Source organism: Medicago sativa, chromosome 5, assembly GCF_051527215.1.
Source record: "Medicago sativa cultivar Bolivia chromosome 5, Bolivia_mono, whole genome shotgun sequence".
Classification (NCBI taxonomy): Eukaryota; Viridiplantae; Streptophyta; class Magnoliopsida; order Fabales; family Fabaceae; genus Medicago; species Medicago sativa.
Window position 1 is genome coordinate 78943448 of NC_140753.1, and position 14006 is coordinate 78957453.

Consider the following 14006-nt stretch of genomic DNA (forward strand, 5'->3'; position numbering starts at 1 on the left):
TAATGGAAGTTATCGATTATTTATATTCCAAAACACAAACAATGAAACAGTAATAAGTTTCTCTAATACAAGTAAAAGGCTATACAAAACATTTATGAAAGTGTATAACCGATAGCAATGACATACTGCATAGTGCATACAATGTCTCCAACTCCAAGTCTAGATGACACAATGACAATAATCACCTCAACCAGTGATTAACCCTGCCTTCTTCACCATAGCAGCATGATTATGGTCACTAAGGTGATTATTTAAATTTGCCTGGCTATTACACACCACATTGCATAAAGTGCACAATTTAATATCATCGACTGCAGCTCCTCTTTCCACAGCTTTACGTTTCTCTGTCTCGATATCAAGTACTGATACCTCCTTTGTTTTCGGTTTATCTGAATCTGGCTTTTCCTGTGGCCCAATTGAAGTGCCTATTGCGGTGGTGGTGGTAGTGGCACCGCTGCCAACACCGACTTTTGGATCTGACAGTTTCTCCATGTTCTTCAAGTGTTTCTTACCGGACAAGTGTGCAGTGTAGCTATACTTGCTGTTACAATTAATCTTGCAAAATTCACACCATACAGATTCAGCAACCTTGATTTTCTTAGCAGCTTTTTCAATTAGAGCATCACCGTTACGCTTGAGTTCGGCAACAGATGGACCAATGCCATCATTAGACTTCAAGGCAACCTATGAATCACAAAAAGTGGTCAACTCAGAAACATTTCATAAATGGCGCCCTGCCTTATACTTTTCTTACAGTTCAAGTAATGATAATACAACAAATACTTAGCTATTAGCTATCTATAGATATACATCCAGGATAACTGATAGCAAACAAGTAATGATAATAAAATCTAGCTAAAACTAGTGTTGTCAATTGTGGATTAAAAAAATATTTGATTGTTCAAGGTCACTAAAAATACAAATAATCAATTGTAATTAAGCTACAAAACTAGAAATCAAGAGTTCTATCATTTCCTGTATGGTCATATATTAGGTTCTCACTGATGTCATCAAATTTAGAAGCCAAAAGACTATATTTTTTACATAACTGAACTACTAATTTTAAGAAAAACAACATAAGACATTTATTTATCATATTTAACTGTTCAAATGTTTCAAAGATTATATATAGTTTGGCCTGGCACTACAAAATTAACGAGAAAAGTACATTTAAGACAACTAACTATAACAACAGTACTTCCAGAAAAATAAATAAAGAAAAAGTGCTTATCGAATGTAATTTCATTATGACGTCATCAAATCCTTCTAGTGGAAAAAGACTATTGTTGTTGTTAATACCTCTGTAGTTAACAGAGGCTGTGGCGGACGCTATAATACTGTGCCATGACGTAGCGGTAGCTAGGTTCTACTGAAATTAGGGCAGCGTAGCGCCCGTGGCAGTCAGCGTTACAGTCGTTTCATGGTCAAATTGCAGGAATTAGTATCCGAAACACAACATTAAACTCATTTGCAAAACCTCAAAAAACCTTCCCACTTATTGCTGCTGTCTACATCTCCCGAACAACGATTTTTTCCTTACTTCCAGTTACTTTTTCCCAGTGGACGAGTAAGCCAACTAGTTTGAACTAGAATACTCAAAAGTATGAAAATAAGAGAATCTTGGTGGGTTGCAACCACTATGATTTTGCAAAGCACTATGTAGCTTTTGAAAAATCACGGTGTCTTGCTGAGATTTCAGAAAACCCACGGTTATACAAAATATTCACATAACAAGCTACCTTACATGCATTTTAGCTGAATGGCCTACAGAGCTAATTAGCTAAACCCACAGTGATCCTATCTTGTCTTGTGTGTCCAATCAAGATAAAATTTTGTCCTTTTAATGTTCTTGTTCTGTCAGAATAATTTTATTTTCATGTAAGACATGGTTATAAAAAATTATACATATTAGTGTGTGCCACTAGTGTGCATTATGTGTGGATAAACAGTAAAAGTAATCATTAACTACGGTGTAGAATGAGAAAACGGCAAAATATATAACAGTGTTGCATACAAAAGGATAATGTAAATTCACCTTAGCAGCATGCTTTCTCCCAGCAACATGTTTGTTATATGTATCTTGACCAACGCATACAACATTGCACGTTGAGCAAACCTTAACAGAATCAACCTGTTTCTTAGGCTCTGATTGTTCTGCTACAGGACCAATTAATGCTTGTCTTTGAATCTTACTTGCGTCAGTATGTACATTCTTAACAGAATCAACCTGTTTCTTAGGCTCTGATTGTTCGGCTGCAGGACAAATTAACACTTGTCCTTGGATACTACTTGTGTCAGTTTGTACATTCTTAACAGAATCAACCTGTTTCGTAGGCTCTGATTGTTCGGCTACAGGACCAATTAACGCTTGTCCTTGGATATTACTTGTGTCAGTTTGTACATTCTTAACAGAATCAACCTGTTTCTTAGGCTCTGATTGTTCAGCTACAGGACCAATTAACGCTTGTCCTTGGATACTACTTGTGTCAGTTTGTACATTCTTAACAAAATCAACCTGTTTCGCAGGCTCTGATTGTTCGGCGACAGGACCAATTAACGCTTGTCCTTGGATACTACTTGTGTCAGTTTGTACATTCTTAACAGAATCAACCTGTTTCTTAGGCTCTGATTGTTCGGCTACAGGACCAATCAACGCTTGTCCTTGTATACTATCAACCTGTTTCTTAGGCTCTGATTGCTCGCGTACAGGGCCAATTAACGCTTGACCGTGGATACTACTTGTGTCAGTTTGTAAATTTGCATGAGATGCAATTGTACGATTAGTCTGCCGCTGCAAATTCTTCTTGTGTTTCTTTCCAGCAATGTGCTTTTCAAAAGAGACTTGGCTATTAACATCAATTTCACACACTTCACATCTGAAAGCTTTGCTGACTTTGGTTTGGTTAGGCAACATTATTGTAGTCTGATTGCCATAAATTTGAAGTTGCCAGGAACCATTACGCGCAGAAGGCAAACTTGCAGGCGCTGCTGAAGTGTGGTGTGACGAACCAACAGCCGGCAATATTAGAAGCATTGGCATACCATTCTGCGCAGAAGGCAAACTTGCAGGTGCTGCTGAAGTCTCGTGTGATGAACCAGCAGACTGCAAAATTACAAGCATTGGAATACCATTCTGAACAGAAGGCAAACTTGCAGGCGCTGCTGAAGTCTCGTGTGATGAACCGACAGCCTGCAATATTAGAAGCATTGGAATACAAAACCAGAGTGAAAGTCAGAAGCTTCCAATAAAACTCAAAATCCTAACATAAGGGATCAAAAATCAAATGCAGTTGACCTCTTTATTCTATTATTCTCGCTTTACACACTGATTGATATAATAATTGAACACATTTTATAGTATAACTGACACTCAATTAACAGTATATATCAGAATTTTCCCATTTCTATTTACGTTAATTATATCATAATAGTTAACATAAGTAGATTATAAAAAACACCCCGATTTTCGTCATTCATCTTCTTCCTTCTACATTTTTCAAAATTGTTTTTGAAAAGAATCAATTTAACAAAGAAGCAGAAACATACAAGTGATAATCAAGTGAAGACGCTCACAGTCATGGTTAATGCCTGCAATGAGTTTGGCCTCTAGTGTTCTACTACTTCAAGTATGTTATTCATGTTGTCCTATTCGGTGTTGTCAATAACAGTTTGCGGAAAATAACGATTTTAACAAAGCCATCACAAAGCCATCATTTGACAATTATTTGTTTTAAATAGAGTATCACGAAATAAACAATAGTGATTTATTCAAATTCCGCGCGCTATAGCGCCACTATTTGACAACACCTGTCCTATTGGGTTCATTATCGGTTATTAGGACAATTTCCAAGCTGCATAACTATAAAACTTTTAACCGGATCTAAACAATATTTAAGTAGTAATTGCTGTCACAACTTTTTATACTGCAAAGAATTATGGTCAAATACAACTCATGCAATCTCAACCTCAGTAGCAGAGACATCGAAAACCATGATGCTATGCCCACAATCACAGTATCGGTGCATTTTAAAACCCTAATTATGACAATCATGCCATTGCCTCACTTTTCTTTTGCAAACCCTAATTACGACAATCACACCACAATTCTGGTATCAGTCCATTTCAAAAACCCTAATTAAGACAATCACGCTACAATCGTTGTATCGTTCAATTTTAAAAAACCTAATTAAGATGATTTCCAACACCCAAATAACAAAACTCCACATTACTGTCAACAAGTCGAAAACTGTACAAATATTTATCCACTATTTAATAATCAGACAAGTTTTGAAACCTAACAACTACAATAAAATGCAACAATAATTTCAAGAAATAAACACAAAGAATGATACTGAGAATTATAAAAACAACCCAAATGACAAAACATAAAAAAAAAAAAAAAAAAAAAATCAGATTTTGATGACGAATTTGAAAAGTAAGATGAAAAGGGTAAGTTGAACTGACAGTATCATATCTGATGAGTTGAGATTGTGGAACGATCATATTCGGTTGGGAAGCGTAAAGGGAAGCAGGTGCAGGAAAAATGTTTGTGATTGATTTGTAGTGATTATTGATTGATGGGTTTAATGATTAGGTTTAGGGTTTTGCTCATTTTGATTTTGTTTTGACTTGACCCAGACACATATGTAATTATCAAATGGACTATTTTTTTATTAAAAACTATTTTCCTTCAAAAAACATTATTAAAAACTATTTATTAAATGGTAGTCAAAACATGTAATTTTTTTTTTTTTTAAGGATCAGAAACATATAATATCATTCAATGGAATACAATACTGTTTAGAATCTGAATCAATGATTAATTCAATTAAGGTGCTGAGTTTATTAGTCAAACTACCGAGTCATTGATGGAACCGTATATTTGAATTGGATAACCCCGTTGTTTAATTCGTTTTCTATAAAGAAATGTACATATACTAAATAAGATTTTTTTTGAAACAAACATGTCCTAAATAAGATTGAATTGAATGACTTGGGTTAGAACCGGTCTGTATTAAAAATTAAAATAAACGTTTATTATTATTTTTTTGACAAAAAAAAAGTTTAATCCTTAGGAACAAACGACTAAATGGTTATCAAAAACCATCCACTATCATTTAATAAAATACAACAATATATTAAAAACTAGACCGGTGTTCAACCCTATCAAGGTACTGGGTTATTGGTTTATTGGTCAAATCATGTGGTTATATTACTGGTTAAGCTGTATGGCTAAACCAAATTATTACCTCATTGTTTAACTCGATTTCTATAACAAAAAAATATACATGTATTAAATCGTATAGAATCAGATGACATTGGTCCTATAGACTTCAACATTGAGCATGAAATCTCCTTTGCTTATGCAAGAACAATATAAAAACGGTTTCATAAATAACATTGGCATCAAAATGTAACAAAGGGAACTACAATGTCGCAAATACATTCTCTGATTTTGATAATGTAACAAAGGAAATGGTTTTTTCACATGAAAATTCAATTCATTAAATTCTTGGTGGAGGAAAAGGTAAAGTAGCTACCATTATTTCATCATTGTTGTCACTTTCTCTTACACTTTATTTATGATTAGATTTGGACATGTAACAGAATGCCCACCCCCCCATACACAAAAATAACATGAACAAACAAGAAAGGTGACCAAAAGAATCAGATACATATTTGACAATAAAAATTACATAGCTACCAACTCTCCTTAATTTCTTAAATTATAATAATGGAAAATTCTATGGTGAAGTCATGAGAATGACTTTTCTGGTGAAGTTAACACTATAACATCAAAAATGTAGTGAGTAACACCCCACTGTTTGTACAATGACATCAAAAGTTCAGTCCTCATAGTATCATCAATTCATCAGATTAACAAGACTACACTTAATCTAATTTTAACCTACCTTATTTTAAGCGTAACACCCCACAAAGTGTAACACTTAAGACTATCACATAATATCATCAACTCTGTTTGCATTTTAAAGATTTCAACGATAAAATAGTACTTGTAAGTCCAAGATATTGCAAGCATTACTAGATGAATTACTATTGATCATTAATCAATAATCAACAATTTTAAAAATGAATCAAACATTAAGATCAAAATTAACTTTTTCAAAAAATTCAGTTTCATGACTGCACCGTATAAGCTCCCTTCTATAATGCACTCTGGTAAATACTTCATAGTATATTTTCTCGTGTTTTGCTAGCACATATTAGGGTTAGTTAGTCTTGATAAAAGTTACTAATCGTTTCTTCATTTCTTTTTCAGCATTAAACTAGTCATATTTCTTAGATGAAATTTTTGAAAATCAATGAATTGTTCATAATGATTTAGTTAAAGAATGTGTAGTTGCTGGTGTATTATGGAAGGTCAAAAATGTATTAACATCAATTTGGTTTCTATTGATTCCAGTTTGTTGAGTACAATTAATTTGTGACAATCCTTTGTCACATGTGCATCATCACCCTGTAATCTACCTATGGTCTACACCTGAAGATATCTTGAAATGGTACCCTTTTTCTTTAGCATCATCAGACTCATAATTGGTACTTAATGAAATATTTTTGGAAATTTTGCTCCATTGGCGTATGTGTTGCCAGAAGCTAGAAAGTACTTAAGGTCTGGATTCAACTAAGCACTAACTTTTGCATCCAAATTACCATGCTACCATTATCTTATCAGCCTTAATATTTGAAGGGAATGTTTTGTCACTTTGTGTTGTATGGAACAACTATCAACCGATATATTGAACTCAATTCATTTGATGTTAAATTATTAAGGTAGTTTTCTTATGTGATGTTGTCATATATACATCCTGAGTAAATGATCAGTCCCAAAAAAAAACTAAATTACCACATTCTCTTTGTTAAATTTTATCTTAAAAAATGTCCTAGAAATTATTTTGCAAGAATCTTTCGTTGAAAATATTGCTTTCATTTTCCAAAGAAAATTGAAACTACTTTGAAATTGAATCACTTATAAAGATCACATATATGGATGTTGAATTGTATTGTAATTTGTAATAAATATAATCTAGAGGACCACACACCCTTACACCTAACCCAAGTGAATCACTTTCTTTATAAGACCCATTCATGCGCACTTCTCTCTCCCTTCCTCAAACCCTAACTCTCTCTCTCTCTCTCTCTCTCTCTCTCTCGCAATGGATGCTGCCGCTGCTCATCAACTTCATCATGTATTAGCAGTGATGGGTGCCAAGTCTAAAGGGTTTGTGTTTTCTCCAACAATTGGAAAGGCCAGAATCATGAAGAACCTGAGCATTGTTCTTATGACCACTCTCCTACTACTACAGTGTTTCTTTTTCCTTCCTATATTCCACATCTACCACAAAATCAAAGACAAGAAATTTGAGGTGTTCAAATATGCTCCAGAATCTTTCATCTTCCTTAGTTTTCTCATCTCCCGTAGCCTAAAAAAAGTGCTCAAAAAGTGCATCCGTTCTCAAATTCCGGAAAGCAACTGTGGATGCTGGTTCCTCATGGTATTTTGGGCACTCACATTTGCCTCTGGTTTAGGCTGTTTCATCACCATGTTATACTATGTACTCTCTGTATTGCTTTAGGTTGTTGAGATTTGCTTCTGGCTTGGCCTTTCTCATCACTGTGTTCTATATATAGTACTATCTTTTGTCTTTATTGTTTTAGGTTTTTAGTATTTTTATGATGTTTTCTTAATGTTTGCCTTAATGTTTGTAAATAGTTTGATGGAAGAATATAATTTGATTTAGTGTGATTTTTCTTTTATTTATATTTTATCTGAATTACTTGTGGGGGAAAAACACACATATTGGACTTACTGGTTTGGAAGGAGTAAAATTTGAGAAAAATGTCATAACTTTGTCTTAAATATTTACAAACAATGCAAAATATCAAATCATTTTTAATTTTCATTTTCAAAGCAAACTGGAAGAGAGTACAAATATACAATCAATTATGTTAGAGATAAAGTAAGAAGGAAATATAAGACAAATAGTAATTTTTGATTGAATCCATGGCTTGCTTGTACACTTAAAAATGGTCCAACAAGGGAAACGTGCAATTTTATGGTCACACATCTAAACCATAGCGCTAGAAAACAAATGCTACCTATAATAGTTCTCTTTTCCTTTTATGGAGTAGAAAAACATGAAATAAAGTCATACCAAATAGGTAAACACAGCCTTATTGCATGTGCATGTTGAAGATACACACTTCTTCCATTGGTTCCAGCTAGCATTGTGCTAGAATCTTAATAATTGCTGATAAATGAAAGATCACAGTGGTCCCTTGTAGTTACCATCATTTTTACTCACAAAATTATGTATAGTAGGTGTAGTCTTGTAGAGGGGGAAGGGCAGGCACGTATATAGAATGTGACAACCAACTTAATTAATTTTCTACAAAGAGGGCCAATAACATTCAATTTCCTCGGTATACAAATTTGTTCACACTCACATATCTTAAGCAGCCAACCATTGGACACTGCAAAACCCTCATAATAATGTATAAATATGCCTTTCATATTTTACCCTTTCCTAACCGTTAACCATGATCAAGTCATAATATGTATAAGTGCATTTCTTTTCAGATATCTTTGTAGATTCATACGAATAAATTGATAAAAATAAAATTTACATTTCTTTGTTACAAGTCTATTAAATTTTATTCATATGTATAAAATGTTGATGAGAATAGAAAAAGCTTTCCAAAAAATGGGTGGGAATAAAACTCTAATGAAAATAAGAATGATTTTATGTATAATTACCTATTAACCTTCATATCATGGAAATATTATAACATATTATAGATAAAACAATTCAAGAAGAACGTTCCCCATGTCACACCTCGACCAAGTCATCCACTTCTTCAGGCATGGGATTATTGACTTAAAGGAGATGGGCGAGTATGGGGGTGATCTGGCAGGGATTGTGAGTGGGAAACAATTCAGAGCAGTTATGCTTCCTTCTAGGTCTTGGCTACTATTGATACCAAGGTCACATGCTCCTCGAAAAGGAATCACGTAGACAAAATACTCATATGTAGGCCCTTGCTTGACACTATAGCAGACTTGGTAGATACTACATGATCTCTCAAGTAAGTGGTTATAGTAGCTTGATTCTTGGCTATTTTTTCGACGAAAATTAGTCACTATTAAACAAAAGTTAAAACATCATATCAATAATATAAGGGTCTTGTTAAAAAGTGCCCCCAGGACACTAGTTAAGGAACTAAAAGTAGAAAGAAAAATCAAGTTTTGCATTGAAAAGAAAGTAGAATACAAAGTTTCCAACACATAATTTCCTTTTATAACTCCTTAACCGGGCACTGGTTAACATTTCCCATAATATAATTACTATAAAAACCCGAATCAAACTCACTCGTTACACTCTTTAGCAATATATTCAATGACAATTTCACACACACGGAAAGGAAATACAAGCAAAAATAATATACTAGCAAAAGTCCAAGCCAAATAGTTCAAGTATACAAATATATATTACTGACGTCACAAAGTGGCCCAAAGATGGAATGGGTTCGGGTAAAAGGAAAATAATTGAATGATTTTAATCAAAAATAACTTCATATGGTTAATACTAGTGTTGAAGTAAAAGCATGCCCCAAACTGGCTTCAAAAAGCCTTGGCACTAGCACCTCTCACTCAACCTCATAAATAAGCTTAAATACATGTATCCCACCCCCATCAACCTCATAAATAATTTTAATAGCTTCTATACTTAAGAGTTTGAAAACTCTTTCATTCGTGTTTTTTCTTCTTAATACTGAGAATTCTCTCTCAAACAACTCTACTCTAACTTCTATGGCGGTTGCTAAAGCTTCATCTGTCATGCCCGAATGGTATATTTTACTTATAACTATATTTTTTGTTTTTCTGCAATTTTTATTTCTCATTTTAACGTTACTTTTGCTTATTTTAGGTTGCCTGGATTCTTAACTCCAACAAGGGCCAAGGCCAAATGCATGGAGAATATGACCCACTATTTTCTGTACACCTTCCTAGTATTGAGTTTTCTCCTACTTATATTGCCCATCTCCCAGAAAACCGAAGAAAGATTTGAGATGTTCAAAGATGCTTCAAGCTTTTTCATTGTGATCTGTATCGTCATCTGCCGAAGCCTCAAAAAACGCATCAAAATATCAGAAATCAAGAAGACCAGCAACCTAATTAACTGCTTTCTCATGGTTTTTTGGTTGGTGCTTTTTCTCTCTGGAATAGGCTGCTTCATTACCGTCCTGTCTTTTCTTTTCTAAATTATAAGTTACTCTCTCCCTCCTTCTCACACATAAAGCACTCTATGAAATCATCTACTTTCAATGTTTAAATTTGTACCTTTGTATTGTCTCATAGACCTAACTTTACAAGCAAATTTTAAATTTTAATTTTAATTTCTACACCAGTTATCTTTTTACTTGGGTATTTTTTTAATGGTTTTCAACCATTAATTTCATATTCCATCTATTTTATTTGTTCTCATTTCCTATTTATAAAACTATGTTTTCCCGAACACACTTCACCACACTTGAACATTAATGCATTATTAGGGTTAAGAAAAGATGTCTTATTTATACTTGTGTTACTAAGTTTAGATGCAAGGTTAAATGACTTAAATGCGTATAAACATGAGAGATAAAGCCAAAGGATTCGGTGAAATAATATCACAACTCTTGTAACTACAAGGAAAGGCCTTATTCATTATTTTTCCTTCATCATTTTGAGTAATCCAATGTTTGATTTATACCTCAAATAAAGGAATTCATGTTTGATTTTTCAAGTGTATTAGATCTAACGGAACTAAGTTAATCACCTCAATTAACATATTGTTGAAACTGCTTCAAAATAAATTTCATCACGTCAACTGTATTTATATTTATCATTATCATCTTATACTAGTTTACATATTCTCATCTTATAGATGTTAATGCTTCCCAAGCTTGGTGAGTCACACGATTGACTACGGGTGGAAAATTGGTGAACCATGTTTACATATACTAAATTTTGGGTGCGCAATTTAATTTAAAATATCCATTCTTTGAAGACTATCTATCTATCTATCTATATATATATATATATATATATATATATATATATATATATATATATATATATATATATATATATATATATATATATCTTTGTAAAGGAAACTTGAATTGTTCTCATGCAAGCTTTATGATGATGTGGCACTCTAGAAAAGCTTCCTATCATCTCTCAAATCTCTTAATTTCATCTCTAACTAATGCTTTAGAGAAATTTCTCATCTCTCATTAAACATCCAAAACAATTATGGTTAAATTTTACAAATCCCACATTAAAACAAGATATAAACCCGTTAAAAAGACTATCTGGATTGCCCTTTAAAATAACATAAATATATGTAATATACATGTTAACAAACACTTTGGCAAGTTGGCTTCTTTGTATATAAATATGCCAAGCTTTTCTAAATTCCCAGTTGCCGTTTAACTTGCTTGGTTTTATCTTAAATTTTTAATATTTGTGTCTGTTATAATTTCTTAAATGATCGGTTTTCATTTTTCATTATCCTATTAAAATTTGTTAATTACCTTATACCAAACAAAAAATTCTTTAATTAATTAGCTTCACCCTTTCATTCACCTTATTTAAGTAACCATAGTAAATCTATCTATCTATCTATATATCTTTGTAAAGGATACTTGAGTTGTTATCATGCAAGCTTTATGATGATGTGGCACTCTAGAAAAGTTTCCTATCATCTCTCAAATCTCTTAATTTCACACAATGTTCAATGTACACAAATACTTTAACTAGTTGTTCTTATTCCAAATCCAAATTCAATAATGTCAATATCGGTATGCCTATACTCTCCCTCTTTTATTATTTATTGGTTGATATCATACTTATCTTATTAGAAGGATTGATTTCGTTAATTATTTTTCTTACACGTTTTTTTTCTCTCTCTTCAGATGCTCGTAGTGTTGATGCAATGGTGAATTCTTGTTTAAAAGATTGTAAGAACAAATAGTATATGTTACTACGTGCATGTAATCGATAGCGGAGACAGATTCAAGACCTTGAGTCAAAGAATGCGACTTTGTAATTTCATTAATGATTATTATAGTGAATAAATGGCTTTTATGTTAACCTTTAGAAGAAATTTGAAGTAATGAACATTGGTAGTAAACAATGGAAATGTTAAACATGTGCCGAAGTTTTTTCTTTTAGAAATTGTGCATTTTATATTTTAAAAGTTTTAAATTTTATTTCTCAATACAAAATATTAGCTGTTAATTTCATTTTCAACTTCTTTAACAAAGAAATTCCCGATTCTTATTGAATGTCAATGTAAAACAACATTATCAGTTGATTATCAATCAATTTAGAAAGTATGGTCAAAATTAATTTCAATTTGATCGGGACTTTTTTTTAACCATATCATAGATAGGAAATTTCTACTGTTCTTTGTTTGATGACAAGTGATCTTTGTCAGAAAACCTATCAAAGACAAGTTTAATTTTTTGTGTACACTTGTATAGAGTGTATAAAATCCTTACTGGGCATAGGCAATTCATTTAAAATAATGATGCAAATAATTTTAAAATTTTATTTGGATTGTGACATAGAATAGAATGGAGTGATATAAAGGCATGCTTCGTTGTTTGGATTTATAAAAAAAATAAAAAATGAATTTATTGTCATGGACCACACCATTGTCTCCTTCAATTTTCCTTTCTCGCCAATTTATGGTGTATTAATTTGAATGAAATCTTTTAATTAAATGATTATTCTTTTATCCCTTTTTTATTTCATCAGTGAAAGATTTCTTTTTCTCCTTATTTTCCATCTTCACACAAGTGTTTTGTTTTTGTTTCTTATGTGCACTTATTTCTTATTTGTACGCCTTTTTTTGTTTTTTGTTTTATTTGTATGTAGGTTTTCTCTCATAGGTCCATGTTGTAAAAGAGTTTAATGGTGGCGAACCGACCGTGTAAATAAGAATCAACCATTTTATTATGTATTTATATTGTAACCATTATTTTAAAATAATTGACATATTCTCAATTCTTATTGAATGTTAATGTAAAAGTAGTTTAGGTTGATGGTGAATGTTCTCTTTTCTCATTATAATAAAACATGTTGATAAAGTGTGAAGTATCCACCTCATTCGAAAACCTCATGCATCCCGTCATTAGGCTGATAAGGCAGTGCTAATTTGTATACTGTGAATTTTCCATGAAGATGATTTACATTTCTAAGCAAAAATAAGTTCATACATGTTAAACTGAAAATATATAGTACTACTATAAAACCAAATAGAAGAAGACAGTTGTAAAATTTAAATATTTTAACAAAATTAATATTAATTAGACATAGTAGTTAAAATATTTTATGAGTGTAATACTCAACTTATGTTAATTAACACAATTTGGTCATTTTTTTTAAGTCAGTGAACTCTTGGTGATGTTGTATTTTAAAGGTTTGATTTGGTCCCATAAAGTTAATTTTGTTCCCTAAAATAACCAAAATAACATTGCGGCTAGGTCTTGCAAGTTACTTTGACTTTGACCAACAAAATAGACAAAACAGACCCATATTCGTTAATATAATTAAGGGACTAACTCTACCAATGTTAAAATTATGAGACTAAACTGTATTTGAAAAATAAGTTAAGAGACTGATAAAAGGTATTGAAGTCTTAATGTTATTGGGTAAACCATTTAAATTTTTTTCTTAATAAAACCATTGATCATTCAATTTGAATTTAACTTCAACCACCAAGCAAAAATAAGATAATTGTTCACTAGACCACAAATATAGTTATTTCTAACCTTCAAGCCAAGCTTGTACTTCGTAAAAGAATAGAGTTACTATAATTTCATTGGGTTATGCTAACAAGCGCTCATTTGTTAGCATTTCCCAATTTCATTTTAGTTTATGAAAAAAATAAACTTTTTTTATGAGTAATAAATTAAATGAATCTTCAAATGTTTGAAAA

The 14006-nt window shown here is 32.1% G+C and overlaps 1 protein-coding gene and 1 long non-coding RNA gene across 3 annotated transcripts; one reads left to right on the forward strand and one right to left on the reverse strand.

Annotated features, from left to right (window-relative positions):
- Positions 1–4620, reverse strand: LOC146925429 (uncharacterized). Its single transcript, XM_085710335.1, has 3 exons — positions 4465–4620; positions 2036–3190; positions 1–684 (listed from the first exon to the last, which is right to left on the reverse strand). Exons 1-3 carry the CDS (start codon positions 4501–4503, stop codon positions 187–189), a joined length of 1692 nt encoding a protein of 563 aa, XP_085566461.1. The 5' UTR covers positions 4504–4620; the 3' UTR covers positions 1–186.
- Positions 4621–9450: 4830 nt separating this feature from the next.
- On the forward strand, positions 9451–12203 carry LOC146925430 (uncharacterized). 2 transcript variants are annotated; one of them, XR_015010493.1, is made up of 3 exons: positions 9643–9867; positions 9948–10220; positions 11977–12203. It is a non-coding gene; the product is annotated as an uncharacterized LOC146925430 (long non-coding RNA). The 2 variants fall into 2 exon arrangements; XR_015010492.1 differs by lacking the exon at positions 11977–12203 and having other exon boundaries at positions 9451–9867; positions 9948–10439.
- The last annotated feature ends 1803 nt before the right edge of the window (positions 12204–14006 follow it).